At 39.1% G+C, this 22,881-nt stretch overlaps 1 protein-coding gene across 9 annotated transcripts in view; it reads right to left on the reverse strand.

The window, feature by feature from the left end:
• The window catches only part of CPQ (carboxypeptidase Q), a 500,068-nt gene that overhangs the window by 319,748 nt on the left and 157,439 nt on the right, over positions 1-22,881 (reverse strand). For all 9 annotated transcript variants that reach the window (XM_082364351.1, XM_082364352.1, XM_082364348.1 and 6 more), the window contains exon 3: positions 17,154-17,361. In XM_082364351.1, coding sequence (XP_082220477.1) covers positions 17,154-17,361 — 208 coding nt within the window. The remainder of the gene's footprint in view (positions 1-17,153; positions 17,362-22,881) is intronic.

Consider the following 22,881-nt stretch of genomic DNA (forward strand, 5'->3'; position numbering starts at 1 on the left):
TTCTCAAACTCCTCCAAAAAATTGCACAGGGAGGAACACTCCCAAATTCATTCTACGAAGCAACCATTGCCCTGATACCAAAACCAGAAAAAGATATCACAAAAAAAGAAAATTATACACCAATATCACTGATGAACATAAATGCAAAAAACCTGAACAAAATACTAGCAAACAGAATCCAACAACATATTAAAAGGATCATCCACCATGATCGAGTGGGATTTATCCCAGAGATGCAAGGATTCTTCAGTATACGCAAATGAACCAATGTAAGACACCATATTAACATTAAGGAATAAAAACCATATGATCACCTCAATAGATGCAGAAAAAGATTTGACAAAATTCAACACCCATTTATAATAAAAACTCTCCAGAAAATAGGCATAGAGGAAACCTACCTCAACATGATAAAGGCCATATATGACAAACCCACAGCAAACATCATTCTTAATGATGAAACACTGAAAGCATTTCCACTAAGATCAGGAACAAGACAAGGAGGTCCACTCTCACCACTCTTATTCAACAAACTTTTGGAAGTCCTAGGCATGGAAATCAGAGAAGAAAAAGAAATAAATAGAATACAAATTGGAAAAGAAGAAGTAAAACTGTCACTGTTTCCAGATAACATGATACGATACATAGAAAATTCTAAACATGCTACCAGCAAACTACTAGGACTAATCAATGAATTTGGTAAGGTTGCAGGATACAAAACTAATGCACAGAAATCTCTGGCATTCCTATACACTAAAAACGAAAAATCAGAAAGAGAAACTAAGGCAACAATCCCATTTACCATTGCAACAAAAAGAATAAATACCGAGGAATAAACCTACCTAAGGAGGCAAAAGACTTGCACTCAGAAAACTATAAAATACTGAAGAAAGAAATCAAACATGACATAAACAGATGGAGAAATATACCATGTTCTTGGATTGGGAGAATCAATATTGTGAAAATGCCTATACTACCCAAAGCAATCTAAAAATTCAATGAAATCCCTATCAAACTACCAATGGCATTCTTCACAGAATGGGAACAAAAAATTTTACAATTCATATGGAAACACAAAAGACCTCCAATAGCCAAAGCAATCTTGAGAAAAGAAAACCGGAGCTGGAGGAATCAGGCTCCCGGATTTCAGACTATACTACAAAGCTACAGTAATCAAGACAGTATGGTACTGGCACAAAAACAGAAATATAGATCAATGGAACAGGATAGAAAGCCCAGAGATAAACCCATGTACATATGGTCACCTTATTTTTGATAAAGGAGGCAAGAATATACAATGGAGAAAAGACAGCCTCTTCAATAAGTGGTGCTGGGAAAACTGGACAGCTACGTGTAAAACAATGAAATTAGAACAATCTCTAACACTATACACAAAAATAAGCTCAAAATGGATTAAAGACCTAAATGTAAGTCCAGACACTATAAAACTGTTAGAGGAAAACACAGGCAGAACACTCTGTGACATAAATGACAGCAAGATCCTTTATGACCCACCTCGTAGAGAATGGAAATAAAAACAAAAATAAACAAATGGGACCTAATGAAACTTAAAAGCTTTTGCACGGCAAAGGAAACCATAAACAAGACAAAAAGACAACCCTCAGAATGGGAGAAAATATTTGCAAATGAAGCAACTGACAAAGGATTAATCTCCAAAATTTACAAGCAGCTCATGCAGCTCAATATCAAAAACACAAACAACCCAATCCAAAAATGGGCAGAAGACCTAAATAGACATTTCTCCAAAGAAGATATGCAGATTGCCAGCAAACACATGAAAGGATGCTCAACATCACTAATCATTTGAGAAAAGCAAATCAAAACTACCATGAGGTATCACCTCACACCAGTCAGAATGGCCATCATCAAAAAATCTACAAACAATAAATGCTGGAAAGGGTGTGGAGAAAAGGAAACCCTCTTGTACTGTTGGTGGGAATGTAAATTGATACAGCCACTATGGAGAACACTATGGAGGTTCTTTAAAAAAACTAAAAATAGAACTACCATAGGACCCAGCAATCCCACTACTGGGCATATTCCCTAAGAAAACCGTAATTCAAAAAGAGTCATGTATCACAATGTTCATTGCAGAACTATTTAGAATAGCCAGGACATGGAAGCAACCTAGGTGTCCATTGACAGATGAATGGATAAAGAAGATGTGGCACATATATACAATGGAATATTACTCAGCCATAAAAAGAAATGAAATTGAGTTATTTGTAGTGAGGTGGATGGACCTAGATTCTGTCATACAGGGTGAGGTAAGTCAGAAAGAGAAAAACAAATACTGTATGCTAACACGTATATATGGAGTATAACAACAAAAAAACCCGGCTCTGTTGAACTAGGGGCAGGACAGGAATAAAGACGCAGACATAGAGAATGGACTTGAGGACGTGGGGAGGGGGAAGGGTAAGCTGGGATGAAGTGAGAGAGTGGCATGGACATATATACACTACCAAAAGTAAAATCGATAGCTAGTGGGAAGCAGCCGCATAGCACAGGGAGATCAGCTTGGTGCTTTGTGACCACCTAGAGAGATGGGATAGGAAGGGTGGGAGGGAGATGCAAGAGGGAGGAGATATGGGGATATATGTATACTGATGTATGGCTGATTCACTTTGTTATAAAGCAGAAACTAACACACCATTGTAGAGCAATTATACTCCAATAAAGATGTAAAAAAAAAAAAAAAAATGGGCAGAAGACCTAAATAGTCATTTCACCAAAGAAAACATACAGATGGCCAAGAGGCACATGAAAAGATGCTCAACATCACTAATCATTAGAGAAAAGCAAATCAAAACTACAATGAGGTATCACCTCACACCGGTCAGAATGGCCATCATTTAAAAATCTACAAACAATAAATGCTGGAGAGGGTGTGGAGAAAAGGCAAACCTCTTGCTCTGTTGGTGGGAATGTAAATTGATACAGCCACTATGGAGAACAGTATGGAGGTTCCTTAAAAAGCTAAAAAGAGAACTACCATATGACCCAGCAATCCCACTACTGGGCAAATACCCTGAGAAAACCATAATTCAAAAGAGACATGTACCACAGTGTTCAGTGCAGCACTATTTAGAATAGCCAGGACATGGAAGCAACCTAAATGTCCATCAACAGATGAATGGATAAGAAGATGTGGTGCATATATACAGTGGAATATTACTCAGCCATAAAAAGAAATGAAACTGAGTTATTTGCAGTGAGGCGGACAGACCTGGAGTCTGTCATACAGAGTGAAGTAAGTCAGAAAGAGAAAAAGATATACATGCTAACGCATATATATGCAATCTAAAAAAAAGAAGAAAAAATGGTACTGATTAACCTAGTGGCTGGGCAGGAATAAAGACATAAAGACATAGAGAATGGACCTGAGGACACAGGGTGGGAGGGGGGGAGGTGGAAGCTGGGGTGAAGTGAGAGCAGCATGGACATATATACACTACCAAACGTAAAAGAGATAGCTAGTGGGAAGCAGCAGCATTACAGGGAGATCATCCCGGTGCTTTGCTATGATCTAAACAGGTGGAATAGGGAAGGTAGGAGGGAGGCTCTAGAGGGAGAGGATATGGGGATATATGTATGCATATGGCTGATTCACTTTGTTGTACAACAGAAACTAACACAGTATTGTGAAGCAATTATACTCCAATAAAGGTCTATTTAAAATAATAAATAAATAAAATACAATGTTTTTAAAAATTAAATTCTTCTCCTAGATGTCAAATATTTAATTTATAGAGCAGCAACCAGTGCAGAAACAGACATTCATTGAGCTATTGCTATTACCCTTTGACTCACTAGCCAAGGTTGGTTACCCCTTCACTATCCCTGATGACGTGGGGAAGTTGGAGTGGGTAGATAATTTAGTTTTCTGTACTACACCACAGAAACTAGGTAAACTCCTCCTGAATACACATCCTTGTAGGCCTCTGCAAACCCACACTGAGACACTTATTGCTCCTGGAAAGGGCTCTTTGAGGACACACTCCTGAACATCACCACTACGTAGCAAAAAAGAGAAAAGAAAAGAAAAAGAGAAGAAACTCTGGAGAAACAATTGCTGGATTTGAGATTTTTGCTCATTTATTTCAACAATTAATAGCAATGATGTATGGGGTGAAGGATCTTCATTCACATATGGTACACATTGGTAATGGTAGACTCTAAAAATAACTTCCAGAGTTATTACTCTAGAGCTCACACTGTTAATGAGAAAGTTCAGAGGAAATGGTATTGATTACACCCTGCTAATTAGCTGACTTACCTGGGATAGTGTGGGTTCCTTTGGATAAAAAAGAGTGAATTCCTTTCAATGTTTCAAACATTCAAGCTCATCATAAAATAGTAGCTTTGACATTTAAGTGCTTTGAAATTGTTGAGGCTTTATCAAAAAGAATGACAGTAATTTTAATACATACGCTTTTAAAAATCCAGGAAGTGGTACTCAGAAACAATAAGAGAATAAAGGTGGAAGCTCTTCCTCACAAAAACATGCCAGTTAATAAATGTACATAATAGGAATAACTGAATTAGGAAAACTCTTGTAACTGGCAATGTAATGATTGATTCAGGCAAGGATCGTCAACACATGCTAAGTTTTCACTGGATGAAATTTTGTTCAGGAATATAAGATTCACAAAGTCTCAAAGCATCTCACCACAATTACAATGTATTTCCCCTACAAAGGGGAAAAGGTACCTCTCTGAGGAAGAAATCCTGAGATACTGCCTTAGACAAGTGATCAAACTTAGCCTCACTAATAAGGAAAACTGGTATTATTCATTTCCTTACATAATGCAATAGGAGGGACACAACATCATCCATATAGAATTCTTGCCAAAAATATTTAATTTGAATCTAATAATGAGGAAATAACTCCAAACTGAGGGACACTGTGCAAAACAGCTGCCCTATACTCCTCAAAAATGTCAATGCAATAAAATATTAAAAAGACTAGGGAACAATTCCAGACTTAAGGAGACTAAAGATACATGAAAACTAAATGTAATGTAATATCCTTGATTGGGTTCTGGATTTTTTTTTGAAAAGCAGGGACATTAATTATTGAGAGTGGGGGATAATTGGGATCTGAATATGGATGGAATTTACATTATATAATATTTATATGACAATGTTAAATTTCCCTACTATGACAATGATACTGCATTATGTTAGAGAAGATCCTTGTTCTTATGAAATACATGCACATATATTATGGTTTAAATGTTTCATGGCTGTACCTACCTTATTTTAAATTGATTAAGAAAGTGAAAGAGAACAAATGTGGCAAAATATTAAATAATGAATGTAGATGAAGGGTATATGAGTGGACACAGAAAGCAACTAAAAAAATTGATGTTAAAATTCATCAACGTTTAAACCTTCTCCTCATCAAAAGACACTGTTAAGCTAAAAACAATAAACAAAAAAGAACAGGTAAGACACCAACTGAGAGAAAATATTTGCAAAACATGTATCTGACAATGGACTTGCATCTAGAATATATAGACAACTCCTACTACTGAATAATTTAAAAACAACCCAATTATAAAATAGGGAAAAGATTTGAGCAGACTATTCACAAAGAAAGATTCAGAAATGACAGATCAGCATGTGAATGCGTGTTCAACATCATCAGTCATCAGAGAAATGCAAATCAACACTTCACTGAGATTCAATACATACGCACCAGAATGGCTAAAATTAAACAGACTGACAACACCAAATTTCAGTGAGAATGTGGAGCACTCTGAACTCTCACACATGGCACGTGGCAATGTGAAATGGTACCACCTCTCAGGAGGAAGTTAGGCAATTTCTTACAAAGAGTATATGAGTCATCTAATATTCTTTCAACTTTACCACAGATTGATATTTTACCAAAAAAAAAAGTTGAGGGAAAAATCTGTGATGCTTTAGAATGTGGCTTCAGAAAATAGACATGAGTCAGTATATTTCCATTTATAGTTGGTTCTCTATTCTTCTGATCTTAGATGATTTTTTAATAGCAACTCATTCAACAAATATCTCTTGAGTACCTGCCATGGGCTGACAATCCCCTGTGTACTGAGAGTATAATGCTGTACAAGAAAGACATAGTCCAGTCGTCATGGTATTTATATTCTCATGGAGAGACACATATTGAACAAGTAGAGAGAGAGAGAGAGAGAAGTTACCAAATGTTATTAGGCCTCTGAGCATACAGAGGAGGTGCGAGGTAACAGAATTTGAGCGAGAGTGCTACTCTACTCAGGAAAGTCAGGAAAGGCCTGCAGGGAGAAATTTTCACTTGCCATCTGAAGATTGAAAGGGAGTCAGCCATACAGAAAGCTGGGAGAAATAGCATTCCAGACAGAAGGGTTAGTGAGTGCAAAGGCCCTGAGGTGGAAAATAGATTGGATGGTGTTTAAATAGAACAGTTTCTGCATGTTGGTCAGCTGGCCATGGATCACAGATCTGAGTCACTATACCTTTGGCACTACATGCAAGAACAGTATGGAGCATTCAAAGTGAGGTCAAAGAGGATAAAAAAAGCAGAACAGAGTTTTAAGCCAAAGACTGAGGGAGTCTACAAGCGTAGGTTCCTGAAATCGGGAGATAAACAGAACCAAGGTCTCTGGAGCACACAGTGAGGAGAGTTCCGGAGCTGCTGCTTTTTAAGATATTTCAGTTCATGTCCACCTACCTGCTTAGTCCTGTCATTATCCAATGATGATAATAACGATGGTAACAACCATGATTAAGATGTCAGTTATATAATTCACTGATTGCTTCCCATGTGTCAGGGTCTACATCTTGATCCTATATAATTCTCTCAACAACTCTATGAAGTAAACAGTATTCTCCCCATGTTACAGATGAGCAAACAGGTTCGGACATTAAACAACATATGTAAACTCAAACAACCTCTAATTGGCTAAACCTGCATTTGAATCTAGGCCTGTCTGATTCCAAATCCCACTCTCTATATTGTTACCTTTGTTAATCTCCAGTCTTCCTGGCAGTACCTTCTGATTGGTACTTTCTCCAGGGGGCTAAAGAAGCCAAAGGGACAGTTGGATGCAAGAGGACCTTTGGAATGGTCTTCAGCTTTGATGAGAGAGAGAGAACAAAAGCACATGCAATAGTAAAAGGCTGACTTGAGGCTACTGGGGATTATTTTGGTTCATATGCTACACTAGACATTTTTCAAAGGGCACTGCATAAGCAAACAACATTGTCATAATCCTGAAACCTGAATTCAAAATGCATTAATTTCTTTTTACCACTACAGATTTGGAAAAACATGATGTGGTTCTTAAGCTTGTGCTTTCGAAAATCAGAAAGCTGGAAAATAGAAGGTGAACATTTATAAATATTTTAAAATTATGAATGCAAAATATCAACCGAGAATAAATTTTTATATCAAGGTTATAAGCAGATAAAAAATGACAGTCCGTCCTAAGAAAGCAAACAGAACATTAATTATAGCAGCCTTACAAAGCACCAACGTAATAGCAGTTTGCAATTCTTTACCAAAATTTACATAACTATATAGTCTCCTTTCAGATTCCAGAGACTCTATTTTTGATAAGTAGCTATTCAAAAGGTTAGTCACCTCATCTATATTATTATCCAACTTTTATGAATGTGAAACGGTGACACCTTGAATTTACATGTTAGCCAAACCTGATAGGTTGCCTCTAACTCTTTTTATTCATTCATTCCAGCAATACTGTGTGCCAGGCATTGAGCACAGCCTGGAGACACTGAGATGAGTAAGACACACAGTATGTCCCCAGGAGAACTTCCAATCCAGAAAGAAAAACAGACCAGTAAACACACAACCCCAACAGAGTTCGAATAAGCTAAACAGATGGAGATCACCATGGCAATACGACGTTAAGGGTTGTCTCCCAACCAGGCAGCAGCAATTACAATACTGATATTAAGTAAATTAAGTTCTTCTTTCTCTCTCTTCCCTCCCTCTTTCCTACCTGTCTTCCTTCCTTCCTTCTGTTCTTCTCTTTCTCCTTCCCTCCCTCCCTCGCTCCGTGTGTCCCTCCCTTTCTTCCTCTTTTATTCAATAAGCATATCCAGTCATTACTTAGCTAGACTATATAATAAGAGTACATGTATGCAAAACTTACTATGTTAGGCAATAATAATATCTCATTTAATCCTCACAAAATGCCTGGATTAATCCTCACATTTAAACCTCACCCCATTTTACAGGTGAAACTGAGGTTCTGAGAGTTTACATGATATGGCAAGGTCACACATCTGTCAAGAGGCTGAGCAAAGACTCACGCACTGTGACTCCAGAACTGAGGCTCTGAAGTATACTGCCCGAGTGTGTCCATTACGAAGTTGCATACCTGTCACACTACCTGAAGCAATAATAACTCAGTGATTAAAGGACATTTTGGAATTTCTAACAAAGGCCTTCTAAACAAAGAATCTGCCTTTCAAAAATCAGAGAGCTCCCCTGGTGGCGCAGTGGTTAAGAATCCGCCTGCCAATGCAGGGGACACGGGTTTGAGCCCTGGTCCGGGAAGACCCCACATGCCGCGGAGCAACTAAGCCCATATGCCACAACTACTTAGCCTGCGAGCCACAACTACTGAAGCCCACACGCCTAGAGCCCGTGCTCTGCAACAAGGGAAGCCACCGCAATGAGAAGCCCGCGCACCGCAACGAAGAGTAGCCCCCACTCGCCGCCAACTAGAGAAATCCCGCGCACAGCAACAAAGACCCAATGCAGCCAAAAATAAATTAATTAATTTTTAAAAATCAGAGAGAGAGGAAAAAAAAAAAAAGGATGATGAGAAGAAAAAAATGCAGTGTTCAATGTGGGTCTTCTCTGGTTTCCCCCCTTGGGAGCACAGTGGCCCTCCACCTGCATAAATGATGAGAATTGGCATTCTGCTTGATTACTGTGCATCTGTTATGAGCCTCAGAGTGAATTAAGCAAAAACAAAATAAGGAAGGAAAAGAACCTACTAATCAAGGCTAGCCCAGTTGTACCATGTTGAGTCACAGTGATATTTTCCTTATTTTGTAATCACCAGCAGGCACGTATGCCCCCCAAATTGCGAAAATATTTCAAAACAACTTAAATCAAGCTTGATAGCTAATTACGCTAAGGTCACACCAAAGAACCAAACCACCAGGACATCAAAGATCCAAGACAGTCTAAGTGTAAAGTAGCAGCGTTAATTTCTCTCCCATTAAAAAACAAGGGGAGGGGGACAAGCCTTTTTACTCTCGGAGAATAAACTGGCTTTTAAAAATCATCTAAAATAGACCTCTTAAGACATTTCACCTCTGCTCTGAATGTTTTAAACTGGTCCTCTGATTACAAAAATGTTCATGTTAAAAATCTCACCAAGATGCTTTCTTAAGATGAAGAATGTGTTATAAATTGTAATGGTTTTAATCAGAAACCTCTTTGAAGCTATTTAACTCTACGATATAGCCCAACCATTGCTTCAATTATGCCACTTATCGACTCTGTATTAATTAAGTATCATTATAGGGACTGATTTATATACTTTCTCACAGCTCTCTCACCAGATGGTCTAACATTCTCCATAAAACATCACCTGGATTCACTCATCTTTCTCTCCAGCTGAATGTTTAATCAGATCTTATCTTCAAACTGGATTGCTTCTCTATGCCTCCTCTTCACTGTATCTATCAATACAGTATACAAAGGCCAAGTGGCATAAGACATAAACCAGTAGTAGTTACAAAGACAAGTTCTATCAACAGCTCATTCCCACCTCAATGCATTCTTACCCAGTGTGGTGATGCAATTTTCACAGTAAAGTGAAAGGAGAGCCTTTTGCGTCCTTAGCTGATTACAACTTACAGTCTGAGTTCAATTATCTGGGGCAATGGAGAAAATAACAAGGAAAAAAATGTATATTTGGCGATGGGAGTACAACAGGCAATTTGGCCTCAGTAGAGTTACTTTCTGAATTATATTTTGTTTGGTCTAATATAAAAATTACTTGCATTCTTGAGCTCGCAGGTTGAGAAAGCAGGAGGCAGAAGTCCCAAGGTGTACCACACTGCAAGGAAGCCAGCCTAGAATTTTAAATTGCCTTGGGTGATCCAAAAAGTAGATAATAGAGAAATGAAAATGCTCAACTGTTTTCCTTACAAAATGTAAAAGCCAGATTAATGGGACTATCTCACAGCCACCTCAAACTCCAAATGTCTAAAAACCAAACTGGTCATGTTGCCCCCATATGGGCTCCCTCTCCTGACCCCTCTGTCTCTCATCATTCTCTAGTCCCCAAGCTGGGTAGAGGGAAACCTGGAAACTGTGGCAGACTGGAGAAGGCACATCCCATCAACAGAAAGGACTTGGTGGCTAATCCACTAGGCTGAAGTTCGCCTTACACAAAATACAAGACGTCACCCCCAGCTATAGTTCTTTCTCTAAAAACCACAAACCACTATTTTTACATAAAGCTCATGATTTTTAAATATCGGTCTGCACTGAATGCAGATTCAGCCTTTGGTGTTCAGTCCTTGCCTTACTGTAAACTTTGACTCCTCCTCTCTCCTCCCTTCAAATGCAGCCAGTCCCCAAGTTTTGATAATTTTTTCAGGCTGTTCTCTTGCTCTCTGTACATCCCCTGCTCGACCAGTCCCTGCTTCACCTACACCTACTCACATGACTATCCAGTTCTCCTAATCATAAGGCTCAATCAGCAACTGCCTAAGTGCTTGCCTCCTGCCCCAGCTTCTGGTTTCTCCGGTAACTGATGAGCCAACCTGACATCAGGTCCCCCTATAACTGGTAGCCTCCTCTTCCCCCAAGTAGCAAAAAACTGCTGCCCTGTCCTGCCTGCTGTCTGCCGTACACAGTGGGGTGTCACTCCAGCACTTCGCTTCAGACTTGTAAGACTTCCTATCCAATAAACTGTGGTGGTCTCCGTTGCTGTCTCTGGGCTTTTTCTTCAGTCTTGCACCTGGGCAATTGCAAGGCCTGCTGGGTGCAGCCCAACACCCTCCTGCTGTCTCTCTCTCTCCATCCCCATTGCCATCATCTATGTCCTCATTACTTCACATCTGCACTATCAGATCAGTGTCCTGGCTTACCTTCTCAAAGCACATCATCTACAGTCACCAGATTGATCTTTCTGAAACAGTTCCCAAACTTTTACATACATCAGGATCACCTGGAGGGCTGTTTAAACCACAAACCCCAACCCCAAGCATGTTTTAATTTAATGGGTCTCAAGTGGGGCCTGACAATTTGCAAATCAATAAGCTCCCAGGTGAGGTTGACATGTTCCGGGGACCATACGTCGAGAAAAAATGCACTAAAACATCCCCCTCCAACTCTAACACAATCAATGATTCCTCATTTCCTCCACATTAAACTTAATTAAACTTAAAACTCCCCAACCTGGTACTTTGGATTCTTCATAAAGCTGGTCTCTTCCTCTCACCTCAAAATTTCATTTCTCTGATCTCCTATGAAACCTTGCTCCAGTCAAACTGGTCTACTTGTGTATTACCCAGTGCATGATGCACTCCCGCTTTCTTGTCTTGATCAGGTATAGAATGCCTTTCCACCTCCTGCCTCTTGTTCAAGTTCAACCTTTTCACCGAGTACACCCAAAACCTACATTCTCAACGTAGCCAGCCCCCATCAGACTTCTGCTACCTCTTCTAGACTCCTGTAGCATTAGCTCTCCAGCTAAATCTAAAGTGCATGAAATCTAAAGTGCGTGGCATTTAGAGCCAAAGGCTCTCTGGGTATGAATCCTGGTTCTTTCGTTAGCTGTGCAACTTGACTAGCCATTTAACCATTCGGAACCTGTTTCTCCCTCAGTAAAAGAGCAATAACAATATCTATTTCTATTGGGTTGCATAAAGAATTAATTGAAACAAACTATTTAAGCCTTTGGAGAAGCATAAACAAAGTAGGTGTTTAATAAATGTCAATTTCCTTTCTTGGAACTTCCCTGGTGGTGCAGTAGTTAAGAATCTGCCTGCCAATGCAGGGGACACGGGTTCGAGCCCTGGTCCAGGAAGATCCCACATGCCGCAGAGCAACTAAGCCCGTGCGCCACAACTACTGAGCCTGTGCTCTAGAGGCCGTGCTCCACAACAAGAGAAGACACTGCAATGAGAAGCCCACACACCGCAATGAAGAGCAGTGCCCGCTCGCTGCAACTAGAGATGGCCCACATGCAGCAACGAAGACACAACATGGCCAAAAATTAATTAATTAATTAAAGTAAATAAATAAATAAATAAATATTTTTTAAAAAAATTTTCCTTTCTTTGTCCCTTTCCTCAATCATGCATTTAGCACTAAATATAAAATATATTACACTAATCATGTACATTTTAAGCTTACCCTCCTCTCTTTTAGCCAGACAGAATATTTCTGAGGAACCAAAAACATGTCTAATTCATCTTAGCAACCCTAGTACCTGGCAACTACTGAGCAACTGGTAAGCTCTCAATAAATATTTACTAAAAAAATATGATTAATTTGAGAAATAATGTAAGGCAAGTGGTTCCATAGAGCAGCTTTCCTCTGCAGAAATTAAATCTCTTACAATTACATTTATCCTTAAAATATTCTCCTATGACAAAGGCAAAATGTATTTTACAAACAGAAAAACTAAAAAAGATCTAATGGGAGTCCCCATTAGATAGTCCCCACTTGACACTTAATATTGCACAAGAGAAAAGGCATTATAAAAACATCAATGAAGGAAAAACCTTCTCTTTGAAGTAAATTTGAGCCCAAAAACACTAATAATGGGAATACAGAGAAATAATGACAAAGAATCCAGAGATAATGCTGGCAACAAGTAACGGACTGCCTTTTGAGGACATCTGTCATGTAAGCATGTGACTGTTTTACTTCTAAAATGGCTGACAAATATTGATAAGTGCATTGACAAGTGTCAAGTCACATTGGTAAAACACATTTCCTGTCCTTTAGGAGCCTCTAATTTTGAAATCAAGCAGCGACAAATTTCTGTTCTGTTCTCCAGTGTTGCTGACTTCTACGTTTTTCCTAAACAGGATCCAGCATAACCCATTGCCATAGAGCTAAGGGTGACCCAAAAGATCATTGTGTGTGAATATTGTGGCAGAAAAAAGGGTATAATCTGGCATATTGGCATCTGGATGTTATCCTCCAAATACAGAGCAAAGTGCCCCAAAAGTTCAAGCTGATTTCAATTTACTATACAGAGGCTACACGGTCTGGTCAGAGAGCACTAGGAATCGGGTCACCTGGCTTGTTGTAAGAACCTTACCACGACTGAGCACATAACCTCAGACAAGTGGATTCCTCCAACAGTCGTTTCCAGAGTAACCGCCATGTATCAAATATCATACAAGATGATGGGGACACAGAGGTAAAAATGTATGATCCATGTTTTCCTGGAACTTACAGTCTAGTGTTGAGTCAGGCAATTGGAACAGACTGCACAGTTGTTCACCAAACTCATTTTCCTTTCACCGCGAGCATGAAGATAGACCAAATTTCCCAGCCTCCACGTAACTGCATTGTGGCTGGTGGAATGTAAGCAGTGAGGTATGCCATACCCAGGCCTGGCCACAGAAAACCTCCCCCTTGATTATCGACTTTCTCTCTCCAGTTCCTTATTTGCCAGCTGGATGCAGGGGACCCTGCAGAGGACTCTGATTTCTTAGAGGTGATGGAGCCACAGATGGAAAGGAGCAAAAGTCCACCTGCTGAACACCCTCCTGGAACTATTATGTGAGCAAGAAAGAGATTCCTATTGTGTTAGGTGTCTAAGTTGTTTGCTACAACAGTTAGTCTACCCTACCAAAGCATGAACCCCAACTACCTCCAAGATACTATGGTACAGAGTACGCACAGGATGACGTGGGATACCCAAAAGGGGCAGCTCACCTGGGCTGGAGCTGGATATCAGGCAGGGCCCCCCCAGAAGAAGAAACACTTAAGATGAATCTTGAAGGACAGTGTGAGATAGTGAAGAAGGGAATAGAAGGTTGCAGAGCAGAAAGCATTTGCGAAGTCGTGAAACTTGGAGGGAATGGGGTGCACTGGGGAAGTCTTAGTGATTCCTGACTAGTAGAGTGTGGGGTGATGTTGGGAGGTGGAGCTGCTCAATATGCATTGGCTGAAATGACTGATAAAGAGCAGAATCTAGGAGATGTCGTAGCTACTAGAAATGATGGATAAGGGAAGAGGAAAAAAGTAATCAAGGACCATCTAACTTATAGGGCAGAACAGACGGCATTCTCTTCACTGAGAAAGAAAATGCAGGAGAAAGAGGTAAAAGAATGAGTTCAATTTTGAAAAAAAGGAAGAGAAGAGAAAAGAAAGGAAAAGAAAAGAAACTGAGATAGCTATGAGACCCAAAAGATAAATCGGCAAGTAGTTAGATGTATGGACCTAGAGCTCAGGCAGTGGACAGAAGAGGTGGGCTTGGAAAGGGTCACCATGCTTAGGGCTGAAGTCATAAGCATGATAGGATTGCTCAGGTAGAATATTAACAGTGAGAAGCCAGAGAAACAGGGAAGAAAAGGGAAAGTGGGAAAGAGGGAAAGAGCAGGAGCTAGAGAAAGAGAGATTATGAGAAAGAAGTCATAGAAGCCAAGAAGAGATTGAAAAAGCAATCAATAATAAGGAATGCTTCAGAGTGGTGAAATAAGATGATGGCCTGAAAATGTCCATTATATTCAACTAGGCATATTTGTGACCTTAACAACTTCCATTTCAGTATTTGGAAGGGCCAGGTTAAAGTGATCTGGAGAGTGAATAAGGGATGAAAAATTACAGATAGGAATATAGAATACTCTTTAAGGAAAATTGGCTCTAAAAAACAATTTAGCCTGAAGTGGACAAAGAGACAGTTTGTTTCATTTTGGTTTTCATTTTTCAAGATGCAAGACTTAAACATGTTAACATGCTGAATTCTCTGAACTTTTCTTTCTTTATCTTAAAATGGGGATAATAATGCCCCTTCTCCTTGGTCCACTGGATTGTTGTCAGAACAAATAAGATGACGTATGTGAAAGGTTCTAAAGTACTATGTAAAGAGCAATGTTATTTTGTATTCATAAATGTTGAAAATATGGAGTTATAAAAGTTAAGAGTCCACTGAAATATGTCTGGCTATAAAATCAATGAAAAAATTATAATCAGTCTGGATCTATAAATATTAAGAAAAATGTCTTGAATGCACACTACATGTTGGCAACCCCAAATCTTAGAGGCTAACGACAGATTTCTAAGTCCTTTGCTGGACGAAATTCTTCTGGTGTTCCTAGGTTACAGCCTGGGCTTCCAGATGTCTTCATTATACCAGGAAAAAAGTGTCAATGAACCCTGGCAGATTGCTGTGCATTAAGTCATCTGGGAGTTTATTAGTCTTATGAGTAGTAGTTGTTAAATAAATATTTCTGGCATTCACCCAGTTTCACAAAGCAACAGAGTAGCTCCATAATTTAGATCTCATGACCAGTGACATCATGGTGAATGGCCACAAGTTGCTGACTGTGTTATTCTAAGGGGTGATTGAGGTATTCTGGGAAATAAGCTAGCCATTTCAGGACTTCCCTCCTGGGAAGAGTAACCATCCAAAAGAATACGGTCCAATCATTATTTCACTAGTCATCAAAACTTTAAAGACCCTACAAAGAGCATTATTTTTAGCACTGTGAGATCAGTGTAACTAGGTTTTCTCTCATAAAACTTCTAACAAGTGGTTTTAGCATGCCCCATCTTCCTCCCCTGGGATGATACCTTATCCCCATAAAAGAAAAATGTCCCTTTCTTTTTCTCTGCCCTTTTGGACAACTCCTCTGACTGGGTTTCCTAGTTGCTTATGTGTCCTTAGTTATTTTTAAGGGCATAGGGTGCTAATTATTTAAGGTCAAGCATCTGTGACTCCAGCTCCAAAGAGCAATTGTGCAGAATAAAGAATGCTTCCTTTACAAAAGATATTAAAGATCTAGCCTTGAGACTCAAATAAACCCTATTTGCAATTATTTTTACTTTTTTTTTTATCTTAGAGAGACCAGGCTACAACACTAAAATGGTGCTTCTTTTATCCATGTTTCTCAAATATTTTATCCTTGATATGTGACACTACGATATGTAGCTATTAAACTAGGCCCAATGTCTGCAGGTCAATTTTTGGACTTTTTATCCACTGCAATGCCGAATTTCCTCCTACAACTGAGGATCAATAAAGCATGTTGCAATTACCTCAATCAGAAATACAAAGAAAAAGACAAAACTTACGCTGCCCTCAAAATAGACCTTTATAAATATCAAGTATCTTTCATAAGTTTACCTCATTCAATCTTAAAATAATTTTGTAAATGTATTATTGTTAATTATCACCAATTAATAGAGAAGAATGCTGAGGTGCAAAGAGTTTTAAGAACATTCCCAAGGTGGTATGAGATTAACACATACAAACTACTATGTATAAAATAAATATGGAACACGAATATATTGTATAGCATAGGGAATTACAGCCATTATCTTGAAATAATTTATAATGGAGTGTAATCTGCAAAAATACTGAATCATTTTGCTGTACACCTGAAACTAATATAATATTGTAAATCAACTATACTTCAATTAAAAAAAAAAAAGAACAGTCCCAAGGCCTCACGGTTCTTCAGAAGCAGAAGCAGGTCTACATCCAAGGTCCTCTGCTGCCTCAACTCTTTCCACTACACCATAGATGGCCCCTATCATGTAACCTGCTTTATTTGTATTTCACTTCTCTAGCAACAATGGAAAAAAGCCTGGCTGCCTCTGAAGTCTTTAGGAATCTTTGATGAAACGCAGACGTCAATTCAGTTCTCCCTCCAATGAAAATATATAAAATACACTGGTTATATATAGAATGTTATGGGATCATCGTGGATGTGGAAAGCTTTGTAAAGGAATGCACAAATGATGCTTGGAATCCTGAAAAGGCCAAAAAAGATATTACAAACAAATGAACAAATGTAGAATGGGGGAAAAGTTCCATGAACAATCAGTATTTTCTTTTGACTGGTTTGTTTTTATTTCAAAAGGGCTTCTCTTTGATGGAAAACCCTGGTCTTTGAAAGCATTTCAAATGAACATAATGACCAACCTGTAGATGGAGAAGGAAGCCACCGATCGAATGAGGGATGCCAAAGCCCCCACTTTGGCAGCTTCCACCGCCCCCTGGACGCGGTATTGCACTGCCCTCGAGTAGTTGGTGTAAGGTTGATTGTAAACGACAATCTTCCCTCTTGCTTCTGGGGCCCTTCTCTGCAGTTCATCGAAAGAGGTCACCACCAGAACTTCTGCTGTAATGCCTACAAATAAAAGTCATACAAGGTTAACACATGGTTTCCGATCAGCCAGGGTGAATTGGCACACAAAAGGTCACACATGTTCTATCCACTACATCTGGCAAACTGGTTTGCAAAGATCAAAGTTTCAGAGCCATTTGCCATGGGAGAAAGATTCTGGGGGTTAGCCAGTTTCCCAAGAAAGAGAAAAGGCATTCAAAAAATATACGACTCGTAAGGTTTTTCAACTCACTTGACCAGCTGCTATTAAATCACAAGTTGCTTGAAAAGATGTCTTTTTTTGCCTCTTTCCCACAGAATGACACTAATTATTTATTTTTAAAAATGCATTTTAGAAAGCTCCCCTTGGGATTAATGAAACACATATTTATCTTTTCATAAAACTATTTTGATATGTTGCTAAACAACCTTCACTGACATCATACAAATGATGGCAATTTATAAAGAATGTTCTTAGAAGCCAATGATCTTCATAAATCCAACTTTTAACAAATGGTTAATGTAACCTTTCTCAAGAGCCACAAAAAGTCAGCTTGTTTTCTTTTCTTCCTGGTACCAAACCCTTTTAAAGAATGTGGAAACTTCCCATGCCTCTCGCTTTATAGTACTTGTTCATCACCAAACATATCACTAGTCTTCAGATAAAAATTCTGAAGATGTTGTATAATTGTCCTATGATCCTGTTGTCTCACTTAGAAAGATGTGGCATATTTCCTCATACCACAAGACTTGCCCAGATCTTCCTGATTAGGGAACAGGATTTCACAGCTTGCAAGAAGTCATTCAAAAACTGCCAGACCACTGAAGATTCAATTTGATGGAGTAGTTAGTGTGACAAGAAAAAAATATTTAGCAACAAAGGCCAGATGCAGTAGCTAAATATAACGATCTAAAATAAAGTGTCAGGCACCTACTGTTTTATGGCTTTAGCCATGCAGTCGTGAAATATGTCAGTAAAACCCAAGTTATCAACATAGATTTGGCATACTTCTTTAATTTTGCAAACTAGAGAACTGGGTTCTTCTGGAAGCTTAACACACGTCATTAAAATAGTAACTGTTACTTGGAAAATCCTTTTAAAATGCACTGCAGATATGAGAGAATTCTTGCTTCCAATATGGACCCCATCACAACGGACCCTTTGGGCTGGCTCCTCTCCAACTTCCACCATCCGGACTGAATTTGTACTTTCACTTTAATGGGATTGACTACAGATCCATAAGCATGTCTCCACCAACATTCGGAACTCAGAATTTAATTTATAATCTAAAGAAAGCAATGTACAATTATGAAAAGTAAGGACGCCACTAGCTTTTTCACATGATAAATATGTGTAAAAATACAAATAAGGGTTCAGCTAGACAGATTTTGAGATTCATAACTTTCTGAAACCTGGAGTTACCTTGAAATTTGACTGGTGTTATTGTTGGCATAGCACAGGAATTTTGTTGATGGTTTTCAGCTGTTTCTAATGAATAACAGATTCAATGGTCCACCCAAGGGGTGTCCCAGCAACAGGGTAATTTTGGCATCTGGATTGGAGCCACTAGAAATGAAGCCAAATTTCTATAAATTTTCATAGGCCACTGCAAAATTAAAGTCATACAAGGGTAGAGCTTCGCTATAGTTTGTGGTTCAAGTTCTTTTAACAAATGTGAGTGATGGAGTCCTAAAGAGCCAAAACCTAACCTAGACACCAGTTGCCAATGCAGAACACTAGTAGCAGCTATAGGTCAAAACCTATCACCATGAACTTGGAAGAAGTGTTCAAATTAATCTGTTTTCCTGAAAGCTTAGCGTCATCTCTGATTCCTCTGTCTCCTCCATCCTCCAGATCTCATCAGTCCTCAAATACTGATAATCTTACCCCTTAAGTGTTGATTGAAAGCAGGTCCTCTGCTCCACCACATTCACACCCTCTCACATCAGGCCCTGGTTATCTCTCTGTTGGACTGCTACGAATTCCTCTTCCTCCACCCACCACCACCAGTGTCCCAGCCTCCAGCCCAACTCCCTTAAATTTTACTGCCACAGAGCTGCCAGGGTGAACAACTTGAACTGCTGAAAAGTCAGATGAGCCGATGTCACCATCTCCCTACCCCCTCTGCTGATTACCCATCACTTCAACATACCAATCAAAGCCTATCTATCTCTATAGACACAGGTTCCCTTTTATTTTAAATTCTATCAATACTCAACTCAAAAGTTCCCACTTGCACCACGCCAGTCCACTTCTCAGCATCTTTGTTCATGCTGTGGTACATCATGTCTTGTTGACCCCATTCTCCTAACTTTGTCATGTGACTAACACCTATTTATCCCTCAGGATGCCATTTAAGAATCACTCCCTCCAACTCTACTCCATATTCTGTAATAACCTATATGGGAAAAGAATCTAAAAAAGAATGAATAGATGCAGATGTATAACTGATTCACTTTGCTGTACACCTGAAACTAACATAACATTGTAAATCAACTATACTCCAATTAAAAAATAAAAATAAAAGAAATAGATGGAAAAAAAAAAAAAGAATCACTACTTTAGGGAGGGTTCCCAAGGCCTCTGGCCTCTTGTCTCATCCCTCTCCCTCCACCTCCAGGAAGGCTGGTTCATGCACCACTCTCCTCTGGACTTTCAGAGGAAAGTTCATACCTGGGCACTAGACAATGAAACGGTTTATTTATGACTCTCTCTACCTCCTAAACTGTGAACTCCTCAGGGTTTGGGGTCATGTTCACTTTTGTTTGTATCTCCTGGGCCTAGCATAGTGCTTGGTATATGTGTAGGAAGTCAGTCAATAAACTTTCCTTAAATGGCACTGCTCCAAACAAGGGACCATTGACTGGATCTAAAGCATTTCCATAAAAGTGCAATTTACCTTTAAAGTTTGATAGCGCTTCTCCCACAATAACTCAGCAGTCTGACTCTCTGACCACCCAGAGCACAACTGCACCAGAATAACCAAGCAAAAAAAGGTCCTGGGGCAGTCAGAATAGAAATATAAATTCCAAGTATGAAAACTCAGATACTTGAACATAAGAAAGCTCTTCTGTTCTTAGAGCCTAGTTACCCTTACTTTATATAAAATTCTAAATCTAGTGCTTAAACCTATGAACTATAAGAGACAACAAATCAAAAAGAAGAGATAGGTTTGGAAGCTGATAGCAGTACCACAAAAAACAATGTCAGAGACAGGAACATGAAACATAACAAATACATACTTACAGACTTCTTTGCAATGTCGGAAATGTTCTGTATCTGGGCTAACACAGTAGCCATTAGACACATATGGCTATTGAACACCTGAAATGTGACTAATGTGACTCAGAAACTGAATTTTTAATGTCATTTATTTTAATTAATTTATATTTAAATTTAAATAGCCATATGTACATAGTGGCTGCTATGTAGAACTCACAATCACTGCAGGTTCAGCCATTATGTAGGCAAGTAGCCAAAAGCATCTCTGCTGGCCCTGAGGGACTTGCTTCACAACAGTTCAGTAACAGAAGTGGCAGTCACAGACCAGGCAGACTATATTCAGTACCCATTGTTTGGGAAGGCAGGGTGTGTACAAAATATTTAAGGAAGATTTTTACTCAAATTTGAATAAAATAAAACCAGGCCATCTGGAAAACTTCACTCTTCCATATTAGTTTCTGTTTTGACACATTTTACACAAAGGAAATGCTTCTGCTCTCCTACAAGTCAGCAGGCTCCTATTCTTTTCTGTCCTCTCATCTCCCTTTTTCCAATGCCCCCCTTCCAAAAGCTAGTACATGAAAACCTCAAAGAACGCAAAACCAGTATCAGATGCCCCGACCTCCTTATTAATAATTATAACCCACTCCCAACCCCCATCCCGCTTTTCTGGCTTAATTTTTCAATATCAGTTATCAGCTTCCAGCTGCATTCACCACAGTAAGGTAAGCTCCATGGGGGGGGGGGGGGTGAAAATTCTTGTCTATTTTATTCATTAATGTTATCAAAGTGCCTGAAGTGGTGCCTGACATGTAATAAGTGAAATTCACTCACACACACTTATAGGCACAAATACACACATATACACATGCATATACTGAATGAATAAAAAGAAACCAAAAATAAAAGTGTAATAATACCCCATCCCTACTCACTTCCCAAAAATGTATACTTCCAAGGAACTTGGATATTTCTGTAGGTCAGCATAATTGATAATAATAATAATAGCCGGGCTTCCCTGGTGGCGCAGTGGTTGAGAATCTGCCTGCCAATGCAGGGGACGCGGGTTCGAGCCCTGGTCTGGGAAGATCCCACATGCCGCAGAGCAACTAGGCCCGTGGGCCACAATTACTGAGCCTGCGCGTCTGGAGCCTGTGCTCTGCAACAAGAGAGGCCGCGATAGTGAGAGGCCCGCGCACCGCGATGAAGAGTGGCCCCCGCTTGCCACAACTAGAGAAAGCCTTCGCACAGAAACGAAGACCCAACACAGCCATAAATAAATAAATAAATAAATAAATAAATAAAACTTTAAAAAATAATAATAAAATAAATAAAGCAACTCCAGCACTTAGAACAATATATTAAAAATAATAATAATAATAATAATAGCCATATTTGAATATCTAATGTTTATACTTGTGTTCACAGCAACTCTGCAAAGTAGTTATTAGGAAGACACTGAAGTGCATAGAAATAAGTTTACACAACTATGAGGTGCTGAAACTGAGAGTTGTTGGTCGTCTGAACCCAAGGATCACGCTCCTCCTATTAACTGCATTGCTATCTTCTTTCACAGATGTAAAATATATCTAAAGAAAAGCTCAGGATTTTCATTTTAAGAGGAATAAGAAGAAACATAAATCAGTATACAAAAGCCTGCCTCAGTTTTCAGTTACTTTTTCTCAGTCTACTCAGGGTCTTGCTCGTAAATCAGAGCGCTGTTATCACACTAGGTCCCAATCTACTCATAGGGGAGTTTGGGAGGGATGCTTCACTCTAAGACAAGAGTCATCAGACTTTTAGAGTAATGAAAAGGATTATGGCAGTTCATTCTGAAGAAAATGTAAGACTGAAGCTATAAATATTCATATTATAAAGTGACTCTCTTGGCTACAGCCGATTACATCACAAAAAAACAGTATAAAAATTCTCAGGTTCCCTTCTATTCTCCACACCTAATTTTCAAAATTGACCAATTTATTTTTTTTTAAACGACTTACCCTATGCAACAGATGCTGACTGCTGTGGTGTTGGCTTGGATATTTACTCTGTGGAGAATGTGATACACAGACTCTAATCTCAGTCTCTTCTGACCTGACTCCTCCCAAGAACAGTTAAGAATAGGAAGATAGTGAAGTGAGAATTTTATAATGTTTTCTACTATTAAAAGACTACAGACAGAAAAACATGTCTCTGGGGCTCAATTCAATGTGGTAAGTCTTAGGAAATTGATTCTGATTTCGGAAGACTTCACCCCAAGCAGGAGTTACTCCAGCCCCAACCAGAAGGAAGCCTAGTGTCTTACTCTTACCACGTAGTCT

The sequence above is a fragment of the Balaenoptera borealis genome (assembly GCF_965194805.1).
Source record: "Balaenoptera borealis genome assembly, chromosome: 17".
Lineage (NCBI taxonomy): Eukaryota > Metazoa > Chordata > Mammalia > Artiodactyla > Balaenopteridae > Balaenoptera > Balaenoptera borealis.